The 12,957-nt window shown below is 63.1% G+C and overlaps 1 protein-coding gene across 1 annotated transcript; it reads right to left on the reverse strand.

The window, feature by feature from the left end:
- Positions 1–1,048: 1,048 nt before the first annotated feature.
- LOC142004642 (uncharacterized) lies at positions 1,049–10,621 on the reverse strand. The gene is made up of 3 exons (XM_074982269.1): positions 10,294–10,621; positions 8,341–8,431; positions 1,049–7,785 (listed from the first exon to the last, which is right to left on the reverse strand). Exon 3 carries the CDS (start codon positions 7,769–7,771, stop codon positions 5,963–5,965), a length of 1,809 nt encoding a protein of 602 aa, XP_074838370.1. The 5' UTR covers positions 7,772–7,785; positions 8,341–8,431; positions 10,294–10,621; the 3' UTR covers positions 1,049–5,962.
- Between the last annotated feature and the right edge of the window lie 2,336 nt (positions 10,622–12,957).

The following is a 12,957-nucleotide window of genomic DNA, read 5'->3' on the forward strand; positions in this document are numbered from 1 at the left end:
GAGACGTGGGCACAGAGGGGGGCAGGGAGCCGGGCAGGGACATGGGCAGAGAGGGAGGCAGGGAGCCCGGCGGGGACATGGGCGCGGAAGGGGGGCAGGGAGCCCGGCGGGGACGTGGGCACAGAGGGGGGCAGGGAGCCGGGCAGGGACATGGGCACAGAGGGGGGCAGGGAGCCCGGCGGGGACGTGGGCACGGGGGGGGGGGGCAGGGAGCCCGGCAGGGACGTGGGCGCGGAGGGGGGCAGGGAGCCCGGTAGAGACATGGGCACAGAGGGGGGCAGGGAGCCCGGTAGAGACGTGGGCACAGAGGGGGGCAGGGACATGGGCAGAGAGGGAGGCAGGGAGCCCGGCGGGGACATGGGCGCGGAAGGGGGGCAGGGAGCCCGGCGGGGACGTGGGCACAGAGGGGGGCAGGGAGCCGGGCAGGGACGTGGGCACAGAGGGGGGCAGGGAGCCCGGCGGGGACATGGGCACAGAGGGGGGCAGGGAGCCCGGCGGGGACGTGGGCGCGGAAGTGGGGCAGGGAGCCCGGCGGGGACGTGGGCACAGAGGGGGGCAGGGAGCCCGGTAGAGACGTGGGCACAGAGGGGGGCAGGGAGCCCAGCAGGGACGTGGGCACCGAGGGAGGCAGGGAGCCCGGCGGGGACATGGGCACAGAGGGGGGCAGGGAGCCCGGCGGGGACGTGGGCGCGGGGGGGGGGGGGGGGGCAGGGAGCCCGGCGGGGACGTGGGCGCGGAGGGTGGGGGCAGGGAGCCCGGCGGGGACGTGGGCACGGGGGGGGGGCAGGGAGCCCGGCGGGGACTTGGGCACGGGGGGGGGGGGGCAGGGAGCCCGGCGGGGACGTGGGCACGGGGGGGGGGCAGGGAGCCCGGCGGGGACGTGGGCGCGGAGGGGGGGGGCAGGGAGCCCGGCGGGGACGTGGGCACGGGGGGGGGGGCAGGGAGCCCGGCGGGGACGTGGGCGCGGAGGGGGGGGGCAGGGAGCCCGGCGGGGACGTGGGCACGGGGGGGGGGCAGGGAGCCCGGCGGGGACTTGGGCATGGGGGGGGGGCAGGGAGCCCGGCGGGGACGTGGGCGCGGAGGGGGGGCAGGGAGCCTGGCGCTGGGGCTGGTGTGGCACCTCGCAGGAATGGCACTGCTGCTAGTCCCAGGACGAGGTGAGGGTCTCACTGCCATGGTGGGCGGCAGCTAATGCTCACAGGCCTTTGCCAAGCAGGGGCCAGAGCAACCTCCCCCAGCAGCAGGAGGGGAAACTGAGGCAGAGACGAGGGCAGGGACACTCACTGTGCAGTCAGTCGCAGAGGGCGTCCTTTATTCTGACATCCAAGTCACTTGTTCCGCGGGCCTCCGCTCCGGCTCACCCAGCAATCAGAGCCCCTGCTCTAGCCACTGGACTGCTCTTCCCTCCCAGAGCCAGAAGAGAACCTGGGTGTCCTGACTCCCAGCCCCGGGGCAGCCCGGGCTCACTCAGAGAGCAAGTTAGCCGCACCCACTGGCGAAACGGTGTCCCCAGCAGTCACTGCAGCACCAGGCACGAGCTGCTGGCAGGTACATGTGCCCCACACCCACTCAGCTGGGCCTGGCTGCCCACCCCCTTAAGGCCAAGCGGGGAGCCCCATGGCACCTGCAGGGGCTCTGCCCCCTGGCTCCAAGGTGCTCAGAACAGAGGCGGTGAGGAGAGCTTTAAACTAGGTTCGCTGGGGGACGGGGACGAAAACCCTGAGGGGAGACAGGAACTTGGAGACTGGGAAGAAATGCAAAGAGGAACGTACAACAAAAGCGGACCCCTGGTTCAAGTAGTGAGGGTGGGGAGATCGACTGGTTATCTGAGGTGTTTGTACACCAATGCCAGAAGCCTGGGTAACAAGCACGAGGAATTAGAAGCCCTGGCCCAGTCCAAGAACTATGACATGACTGGGATAACAGAGGCTTTGTTGGGATGACTCGCATGACTGGAGCGCTGCCATGAAAGGGAATAAACTGTTCAGGAAGAGCAGGGAAGGGAGACAAGGAGGAGGGGTTGCAGTGTATGTAAGGGAGCACTATGATTGCCTGGAACTCCCGTACATAGAGGGAGAAAAGCCTCTTGAGAATCTATGGGTCAAGCTTAGTGGTGTAGGCAGCACCGGAGATGTGGTGGTTGGTGTCTGCTACAGGCCGCCAGTCAGGATGATGAGGTAGATGAGGCTTTTTTTGGACAATTGAGAGAAGTTTCCGGATCGCGGGCTCTCGTTATCGTGGGGGACTTCAATCACCCTGACATCTGTTGGGAGACCAATGCGGCGGTACACAAGCAGCCCAGGAAATTTCTGGAGAATGTTGGGGATCACTTCTTGGTACAAGTGCTGAAGGACCCAACCAGAGGTCGTGCACAGCTCGACCTGCGGCTTACAAACGGGGAGGAACTAATAGGGAAGGTAGAGGTGGGGGACAACCTGGGAAGCAGTGATCACGAGATGGTAGACTTCAGGATCCTGACCAAAGGAAGGAAAGACAGCAGCAAATTACACCCCTTGGACTTCAGAAAAGCAGACTTTGACTCCTGCAGGAACCTGATGGGCAGAATCCCCTGGGATGCTGCCATGAAGGGAAAAGGAGTCCGGGAAAACTGGCAGTATTTTAAGGAAGCCCTACTGAAGGCGCAGAAAGAAACCATCCCAATGCGCAGCAAGAGAAGTAAATGTGGTAGGAGACCAGACTGGCTAAATGGGGAAATCCTTGGAAAACTTAGGCACAAAAAGGGAGCTTACAAAAAGTGGATGTCTAGGAAGGGGTATAAACGTACAGCTCGAGAATGCAGGGCAGTTATCAGCGTGGGGCCCCTCCTGGATGAGGGAGGTAACTCAGTGACAGATGATGTAGGGAAAGCTGAAGTCCTGAATGCTTTCTTTGCCTCTGTCTTCACGGACAAGAACAGCTCCCGGACTAGTGCGATAAGTGATGCATTGTGGGATGAAGGTGGACAGCTTTTGGTGGGGAAAGAACAGGTTAGGAGCTATCTAAAAAAGCTAAACGTACATAAATCGATGGGCCCAGACCTAATTCATTGGAGGGTTCTGAGGGAGTTGGCATATGTTGTTGACAAGCCCTTGGCCGTTATCTTTGAAAAGTCGTAGCGATCGGGAGAGATCCCGGATGACCAGAAAAAGGGAAACATAGTGCCCAGCTTTAAAAAAGGGAAGGAGGATGATCAGTCTTACATCAGTCCCTAGAAAACTCATGGAGGGGCTCCTCAAGGAAGTCATTTTGAGGCACTTGGAGGAGGGGAGAGTGATCAGGAATAGTCAGCATGGATTCATGAAGGGCAAGTCATGCCTGACCCATCTGGTTAGTTTCTACGATGAGATAACTGGCTCTGTGGACAGGGGAAAATCAATGGATGTGATTTATCTGGACTTTAGCAAAGCTTTTGATACGGTCTCCCACAATATTCTTGTCAGCAAGTTAAAGGAATGTGGATTGGATAAATGGACGGTAAGATGGATAGAAAGCTGGCTAGAAGGTCAGGCCCAGCGGGTGGTGATCAACGGCTCAACGTCAGGAGGGTGGTCGGTTTCTAGTGGAGTGCCCCAAGGGTCAGTTCTGAGTCCTGTTCTGTTCAACATACTTATCAATGACCTGGATGAGGGATTGGATTGCGTCCTCAGCAAGTTTGCGGATGACACTAAGCTAGGGGGAGAGGTAGATACGCTGGACGGTAGGGACAGGGTCTGGAGTGACTTAGACAAATTGGAAGACTGAGCTGCAAGAAATCTGATGAGGTTCAATAAGGACAAGTGCAGAGTCCTGCACTTGGGCCGGAAGAATCCCAAGCATTGTTACAGGCTGGGGTCTGACTGGCTCGGTAGTAGTTTTGCAGAAAAGGAGCTGGGAGTTGCAGTGGAAGAGAAGCTGGACATGAGCCAACAGTGTGCCGTTGTAGCCAAGAAGGCTAATGGCATATTAGGTTGCATCAAGAGGAGCGCTGCCAGTAGATCCAGAGAAGTGATTATTTCTCTCTATTCAGTTTTGGTGAGGCCGCATCTGGAGTACTGTGTCCAGTTCTGGGCCCCCAGTTATAGGAAGGACGTGGATACGCTGGAGAGGGTCCAGCAGAGGGCGACCAAAATAATTAGGGGGCTGGAGCATGTGACTTATGAAGAAAGGTTGAGGGAACTGGGACTGTTCAGTCTGCAGAAGAGAAGACTGAGGGGGGGCTTGATAACAGCCTTCAACTTATTGAAGGGAGGCTGCAAAGAGGCTGGCGAGAGGCTGTTCACAGTGGTCACGGATGGCAAAACATGGAACAATCACAGAACCACAGGGCTGGAAGGGACCTCAGGAGGTCATCTAGTCCAGCCTCCTCCTTCAAGCAGGATCAACCCCCACTAAGTCATCCCAGCCACGACCTTGTCCAGCCAGGACTTAAAAACTTCAAGGGATGGAGAATCCACCACCTCTCAAGGCAACGCATTCCAGTGCTTCACCACCCGCCTGGTGAAGCGTTTTTCCTAATATCTAACCTACACCTTTCCCTCTTCAACTACTGACCATTACTCCTTGTTCTGCCATCTGACACCACTGAGAACAGTTTCTCCCCCTCCTTTTTAGAGCTCCCCTTCAGGAAGCTGAAGGCTGCTATTAAATCACCTCTAAGTCTTCTCTTCTGTAAACTAAATAAGGCCAAATCCCTCAGCCTATCCTCATAGCTCTTGTGCTCCAGCCTCTTAATCATTTTTGTTGCCCTTCACTGAACCTGCTCCAGCAAATCCACATCCTTTTTATACTGGGGGGGCCCAAAACGGGACACAATATTCCAGATGTCGCCTCACCAGTGCCGAATAAAGAGCAATACCTACTTCTCTAGATCTGCTCGAAATGCTCTTCCTAATGCACCCTAGCATGTCGTTAGCCTTCTTAACTACAAGGGCACACTGTTTACTCATATCCAGCCTTTCATCCACCATAACCCCTAGGTCCCTTTCCATCGTACTGCTGCTGAGCCAGTTGGTCCCCAGCCCATAACAATGTTTGGGATTCTTCTGCCCCCAGTGCAGGACTCTACACTTCTCCTTATTGAACCGCATCAGATTTCTTTTGGCCCAGTCCTCCAATTTATCCAGGTCCCTCTGGATTCTCTCTCTACCCTCCAATGTATCTACCTCTCCCCCTAGTTTTGTGTCATCCGCAAACTTGCTAAGGGTGCAACCCAGTCCCTCATCCAGGTCATTAATAAAGATGTTGAACTGCACTGGCCCCAGAACCGAGCCTTGCGGCACTCCGCTTGAAACAGACCGCCATCCAGATATTGAGCCATTGACCACTACCCGCTGGGCCCAACCATCAAGCCAGCTTTCTATCCATCTTATAGTCCAAGCATCCAATCCATGTTTCCTTAACTTATGGACAAGAATGTTGTGGGAGACCGTATCAAAAGCCTTGCTGAAGTCAAGGTATATCACATCCACTGACTTCCCCATGTCCACAGAGCCTGTTACCTCGTCATAGAAGCTAATCAGATTGGTCAGGCAGGACTTGCCCCTGGTGAATCCATGTTGGCTACTTTTGATCACTTTCCCCTCTTCCAAGTGCTCCAAAATGGATTCCTTGAGGATTCCCTCTGTTATTTTCCCAGGGATTGAGGTAAGGCTGACAATGGTCTCAAGTTGCAGTTGGGAAGGTCCAGGTTGAACATTAGGAAAAACTTTTTCACTAGGAGGGTGGTGAAGCATTGGAATGGTCTCCCCAGGGAAGCAGTGGAGTCTCCATCCCTGGAGGTGTTTAAGTCTCACCTAGACAAAGCCCTGGCGGGGCTGATCTGATGGGTTTGGTCCTGCTTAGAGCAGGGGGCTGGACTTGATGGCTTTTTTAGGTCTCTTCCAGCCCTATTGTTCTATGATTCTGTGACCCTGGGAGGGGAGTGGGGCTGGTGGGCTAGAACAAGGGGCACTGGCTGCCAGACCTCCTGGGTTCCGTCCTGGCCCTACCCGGTGTTCAGTCTCTGCGGGGCCGTGGGCAGCAGACTGTCCCCATGCCCAGGCGGGGAACCCTGCCCGGGGCCGGGCGCCGTATGCTCAGCCTGGTGCGCAAGGAGGGCCTGGCTCTGGGCGAAGCGCCCCCCGCAGCGGGCACACTCGTAGGGGGTCTCGCTGTGCACCCGCAGGTGCTGCGCCAGCTCAGCGCTCTCCCCAAAGCTGCGGCCGCAGCGGGCGCAGCCGTGGGGCCGCTCGGCGTGGATGCGCTGGTGCCGGGCCAGCGTGGAGCTGCGGCCGAAGCGCTTGCCGCAGCCCGGGCAGGCGAAGGGCTTGCCGGCCTGGTGCCGGGCGCTGCGGTGGGCGGCCAGGGCAGCAGGCTCGCCAAAGGCCTTGCCGCAGTCGGCGCAGGCGTGGGGGCGCCGGGCGTGCCACCGCCGGTGCTGCAGCAGGTTGGCGTGCAGGCTGAAGCCGCGGCCGCAGTCTGGGCAGCGGTAAGGGCGCTCGCCGGAATGCACGGCCCGGTGCCGCAGCAGCACCGCGCTCTCGGCGAAGCGCCGGCCGCAGTCCCCGCAGGCGAAGGGGCGCTCGCCCGTGTGGATGCGCCGGTGGCGGGCCAGCACCGAGCTCTGGCTGAAGCGCTTCCCGCAGTCCGGGCAGGGGAAGGGGCGCTCGCCCGTGTGCACCCGCCGGTGAGCAAGCAGGTGTGAGCGCTGGGCAAAGCCCTTCCCGCAGTCCGGGCAGCCATGGCGTGTGCCAGCGCGCGGCCCCAGCAAGCCTGGGCTCCGCCCCTTGTGCCCCGGAGGCACCTCCCCCTCTCGGCTCCGCCCCTTGAACCCAGGAGACTCCACCCCCTCCATGCTCCCCCCCTTCAGTCCTGGAGGCTCCGCCCCCTGTGAGCTCCGCCCCATCTGCCCTGTGGGCTCCACCCCCTCAGGCAGGCTTCCGGGCCGTGTCGGAGTCTGGGTGCCGGATTCTCTCCGTCCTGTGCTGTGGGTGGCCAGGTGACGACCCAGGTTGGCCCTGCGGCTAAAGCGCCGCCCACACTGGCTGCACTGGAAGGGGCGCTCGCCAGTGTGGGTGCGCCGGTGCAGCGCCAGGCCGGGGCCACGGCTGAAGCGCCGGCCGCAGTCGGGGCAGGCGAAGGGGCGCTCTCCGGTGTGGGTGCGCCGGTGCAGCGCCAGGTCGGGGCCGCGGATGAAGCGCCGGCCGCAGTCGGGGCAGGCGAAGGGGCGCTCGCCGGTGTGGATGCGCCGGTGCAGCGCCAGGTCCGGGGCCCGCAGGAAGCGCCGGCCGCAGTCCCCGCAGGCGAAGGGGCGCTCGCCGGTGTGGATGCGCTGGTGCTGCACCAGGGTGGAGCCGGCGCCGAAGCACTTGCCGCAGTCGGGGCAGGCGAAGGGGCGCTGCCCGGCGTGGGCCCGCTGGAATCGCAGGAACTCCGGGCTGCGGCTGAAGCTGCGCGGTGGGGCGGAGGCGGGGGCCCCTGGCGGGCCGTGCCGGCGCCGGTGCTTGGCCAGGTGCGCGCTCTGGCTGAAGGCCCGGCCGCAGTCCCTGCAGGCGAAGGGGCGTTCGCCCGTGTGCACCCGCTGGTGCCGCAGCAGGTTGGAGCTGCGGCTGAACCGGCGCCCGCAGCCGGAGCAGCCAAAGGGCCGCGCTGCTGCACTGCCGCAGGGCGCCCCCTGGTGGGCCAGCAGAGCCGCGGCGTCCCCGAAGCTCTCCCCACACCGGGCACACGCGCTGCGGCCCGCCTCGAGGCAGCTGGTGCCCTCCTGCTGGCACTGGCCAATGTCCCCCTGCGGCTCCGCCCCGGCCTCGCTCATGGCACCGTCACCTGCTGGGACACGGAGCGAAGCCAGCACGTGAGCCGGGCCTGTGCAGAAGGGGCGCCTCCTGGCGGTCACTCAGCCGCACGCGCTCGGGGCTCCCCCGGGGGCAGACACAGAGACGCCGAGGGACTGACCCGGCCAGCAGAATCCAGGGGCCAGGACCGGACGGGGTCCGGACACTGACGAGCCAGCAGGGGCCTAGCTTTGATGCTCTAGAGCCCAGCTCACACACAGATTCTGCACAGCACTGCCAACCCTGGGGCCCAGCAGCACCACCCAGCACCCTGCGCGAGGCCCAGCCCGCACCCGGGGGGCTGGCAAAGCAAGCAAGCGGCCAGCACGCAGGCGGGGCGGTGGGCACCGAGGGGAGGGGAGGGGAGGGGAGGGACAGGCACAGAGCCAGCGGCTGGCGTGGGGAACGGGGCCCTCAGGCGGGAGCGGCTGCCGCCAGGGCCTGGAGAGACGAGCACCCGGCAGACAGAGGCAGAACGTGCAGCGGGCCACGCGCCGGGCACAGGGAGATTCCAGCCTCGGGGAGGAGCAGAGCAGAGCACACAACTGACCTGGCTCCCGATGCAGCTGGAGAACTGCCCGCCCAGGGCAGCACACAGGGCCGCGGGGACTCAGTCGCAGGAATGGCCGGAGCAGCAGCACCTGCAAGGTGGAGACGGCGATGCTGGCTGGAACAGGGGTCTGGCTGGTGTCGGCTGTGACCTGTTGCCCGGTAGCTTAGCATCTGCCTGGCGCCTGCGTGGCCCCTGCTCCAGCTCGGCCCGGCCCGGCCTGGCCCTCTCCTCCCTGGGGGCTGGCCCAAGCTGCCCTGCAGCTGAGTCGGGGCCCTCAGAGCACCAGCAGCTCCACACCAAGCTCTGCTGCAGGCTGCTGCTGGCCCCAGCTCCCCGTTCTCCCACACTGCTGCCACGGGGAGCGAAGGGGCCAGGCCGACCCCCAGCCTCCAGAGCCCGCCGAGCTCTTGCTGCAGGAAAGAAACAGGCATCTCGCCCAGAGCAGCCATGCCCGGGTCTCTGGTCCCGACAGCGTCTGCTCTGCTGCCAGGCGCCGCGGCCAGCTCCCTCTGCATCCGGCCTCCGACAGATGAAGCTTCTCTTCTGGGCCGGGGGGCCCCTCCAGCTCCCCGCTCTGGGGCTCCCCACCACGGGCAGATCCCCTGTAAACCTGGACTGGGCCCCCCAGCCAGCTACAGATGTCCAAGCTGCTGCTCTGGACCTTCCAGGCCTGCACGGGCAGGCGCCTTCCGTCCTGTGTTGGGGCTGTGACGCTACCCAGCGCCAGCTGCTTCGAGGTAACAGGCAAGAGCTGAGGCAAGTGAGGCTGGGGTAAAACGGGGCCCAGCCGGGGGCCAGCGCGCCCCCAGCATTCCCTTCCTCAGAGGGGAGATCGTGGTACATCATCGCACTGGCGTACAAGCACTTCCTGGCAAGCGGGCCCAGGACCGCACGCGCACACCCGCGCACGCACAATTTCACTGATAAACACACACACGGACTTTGCACATACAGATTTCAGATGTACACAGATATCACATGTACATTCACATTTCCCACACGCATTTCTGTCTTGCTCACACACATGTAAATTTCTCACACCCACATGGATTACACACTTCCACGCAGATTTCTCACACGCATTGATTTCTTACACACACAGTTCACACATGAAATTCACAGGCATGCACAATTTCTCATTCACACACATATTACAAAGCGCATGTGGATTTCTTATACATTGATCCTCACGCATACAATTCACATGGATCTCTCACACATACAGAATTCACACGCATAGCGTTCACACCGATTCTCACACACAGAATTCAGAGTTCACACACACAGAGTTCACACACATACCAAGCTCAGATTTCTCATACACACACAGAGCTCACATCATTTCTCACATGCAGAGTTCACACGCAGAGTTCACATGCATTTCTCACACACACACACAGCATTCAAACACACACAGTTCAGATGGATTCTCACACACAGAATTCACATGAACAGAGCTCACACTGATTTGTCCAACACAGGATTCACATGCAAAGAACTTACAGGGATTTCTCACACACACAGAGAGTTCACATGGATTTCTCACACACAAATCACATGCAGAGATCACATTCACAGAGCTCACAAGGATTTCTCAGACACACAGAATTCACACACACAGCTCCCATGCACAGAGCTCACATGGCTTCTCACACAGACTTCACATGAACACAGTTCTCAGATTTCTCTGACAGAGTTCACACACAGTACTTACACAGATTTCTCCCACACACAGAGCCCCCCCACGCACACAGATGTCTGACACACAGAGCTCACATGCTTAGAGCTCACAGATGTCTGACACATAGACAGCGCTCACACGCAGATTTTTCCCTCTCACGCACACACGCCGGACTCCCCCGAGCGGAATGGCTCCCTGCCCCCGTGGACGCCGGCGGCCGCCGCCGGACCCGCGCCCTGGGAACCGAGCCCGGCCCGCCCCGGCCTTACCGGAGCCGCGGGCCGGGCGCTGGGCGAGGCGGGGTGGGGTGGGCCGGGGAGGTGGGACCCCGGATCGGGGCGGCTGCTCCGGGCGGCGTGTGCATCTCCCCCGTGCACTGCGGCGGGGGCCGGGCAGGGACGTCGCTCGCCAGCTCCCCTGCGTCCCCTGCGCGCCGGCCGCGGCGCCGACCAGCCCCCGGCGCGCCCACGTGTTAAGCGCTGGTCCCGGGGCCTGGCCCAGCCGGCACGCGTGCGTGGCCGGGGCCGTGCAAGGCTCGCTCGCCGCGCGGCTCCGCTCAGCCGGCGCCCAGCGCTGCTGCTCGTGCCCGGGCGTGCACTGCTGATGTCTGTGTCTTACGGCTAGTACACAAGTGTAACTGGGGTAGGGGTGTGCCGTGCGGAAGTGCAGGGGTGTGCATTGCTGGCGCAAGGGTGTGCATTCTCGGTGAATGTCTGCGCGTTAATGGTGCAGGGCTGTGCATACTTATTGCAGAAATGTGCATTGCTGGTGCCGGGGTGTGCACACCCGGTATATGGGTGTGCAGTGCTGGTGCAGGGCTGTGCACGCCCAGTGTATGGCTGTGCAGTGTCGGTGGAGGGCTGTGCATGCCTGATGTATGGGTGTGCAGGGCTGTGCATGCCTGGTGGATGGCTGTGTAGTGCTGGTGCAGGGCTGTGCACGCCTGATGTATGGGTTTGCAGTGGTACTACAGGGCTGTGCACACCTGGTGTATGGGTGTGCAGTGTCAATGCAGGCTGTGCATGCCCGATGTATGGGTGTGCGGGGCTGTGCATGCCTGGTGTATGGGTGTGCAGTGTCAGTGCAGGGCTGTGCACACCTGACGCGTGGATGTGCAGTGGTGGTGCAGGGCTGTGCAGACCCAGTATATGGCTGTGCATGACTGGTGCGGGGGGTGCAGTGTTGGCGCAGGGGGGTGCAGTGCTGGTGCAGGGCTGTGCATGCCTGATGCATGGATGTGCAGTGTCAGTGCAGGGCTGTGCATGACTGGTGCAGGGTGGGTGCAATATTGATGCATGGGGGTGCAGTGCTGGTGCAGGGCTGTGGCTACTTGGTGCATTTCGGCGCCCGCGACAGGCCCTAACACGCCCGTCGGCCCGCGGAGAGGCCCCTGGGAGCTCGAGCTGGGCACTCTTTTGGAAGGCCCGTTCGCGGTCCGGGACTCCAATTCCCGGCATGCAGCGGGTCCTCCCGGCGTGCCTCACGGCCCCCCCAAAACGCCCATCTCCCGGCATGCCCGCGCGAAGGGGTGGGGAGTCTCCCGGCGTGCCTCGCGCCCAGGCGGGATCTCCCAGCATGCCTTGTGCGCCCTCCCAGCGTCCCCGCGCGCCGACTCCCGCAGAACTACGTCTCCCGGCGTGCCTCGCGCCCAGGCGGAATCTCCCAGCATGCCTTGTGCGCCCTCCCAGCGTCCCCGCGCGCCGACTCCCGCAGAACTACGTCTCCCGGCGTGCCTCGCGCCCAGGCGGAATCTCCCAGCATGCCTTGTGCGCCCTCCCAGCGTCCCCTCGCGCCGAGCCCCGCAGAATTACAGCTCCCGCCGTGCCTCGCGCTGCGTAGCCCCGAGCCCGGCCCGTGCGCTGCTGTGGGGGCTCGATGCTGAGGCGCCCCCGCGCTCCCCCGGCCATAGACCCCCCCGGACACAGACCCCCGCGCCCCCAGCCAGAAACCCCCCCGGACACAGACCCCCGCGCCCCCAGCCATAGAACCCCCCCGGACACAGACCCCCGCGCCCCCAGCCATAGAACCCCCCGGACACAGACCCCCGCGCCCCCAGCCATAGAACCCCCCCGGACACAGACCCCCGCGCCCCCAGCCATAGAACCCCCCGGACACAGACCCCCGCGCCCCCAGCCAGAAACCCCCCGCGCTCCCCCGGCCATAGAACCCCCCAAAACACAGACCCCCGCGCCCCCAGCCAGAAACCCCCCGCGCTCCCCCGGCCATAGAACCCCCCAAAACACAGACCCCCAGCCAGAAACCCCCCGCGCTCCCCCGGCCATAGAACCCCCCAAAACACAGACCCCCAGCCAGAAACCCCCCGCGCTCCCCCGGCCATAGAACCCCCCAAAACACAGACCCCCGCGCCCCCAGCCAGAAACCCCCCGCGCTCCCCCGGCCATAGAACCCCCCAAAACACAGACCCCCGCGCCCCCAGCCAGAAACCCCCCCCAGACACAGACCCCCGCGCCTCCAGCCAGAAACCCCCTGCGCTCCCCCGGCCATAGACCCCCCCCAGACACAGACCCCCGCGCCCCCAGCCAGAAACCCCCCGCGCTCCCCCGGCCATAGACCCCCCCCAGACACAGACCCCCGCGCCCCCAGCCAGAAACCCCCCGCGCTCCCCCGGCCATAGACCCCCCCCAGACACAGACCCCCGCGCCCCCAGCCAGAAACCCCCCGCGCTCCCCCGGCCATAGAACCCCCCTGGACACAGACCCCCGCGCCCCCAGCCAGAAACCCCCTGCGCTCCCCCGGCCATAGACCCCCCCAGACACAGACCCCCGCGCCCCCAGCCAGAAACCCCCTGCGCTCCCCCGGCCATAGAACCCCCCCGGACACAGACCCCTGCGCCCCCAGCCAGAAACCCCCCGCGCTCCCCCGGCCATAGAACCCCCCCGGACACAGACCCCCGCGCCCCCAGCCAGAAACCC

This window comes from Carettochelys insculpta, chromosome 32 (genome assembly GCF_033958435.1).
Source record: "Carettochelys insculpta isolate YL-2023 chromosome 32, ASM3395843v1, whole genome shotgun sequence".
In the NCBI taxonomy this organism is placed as follows: Eukaryota; Metazoa; Chordata; order Testudines; family Carettochelyidae; genus Carettochelys; species Carettochelys insculpta.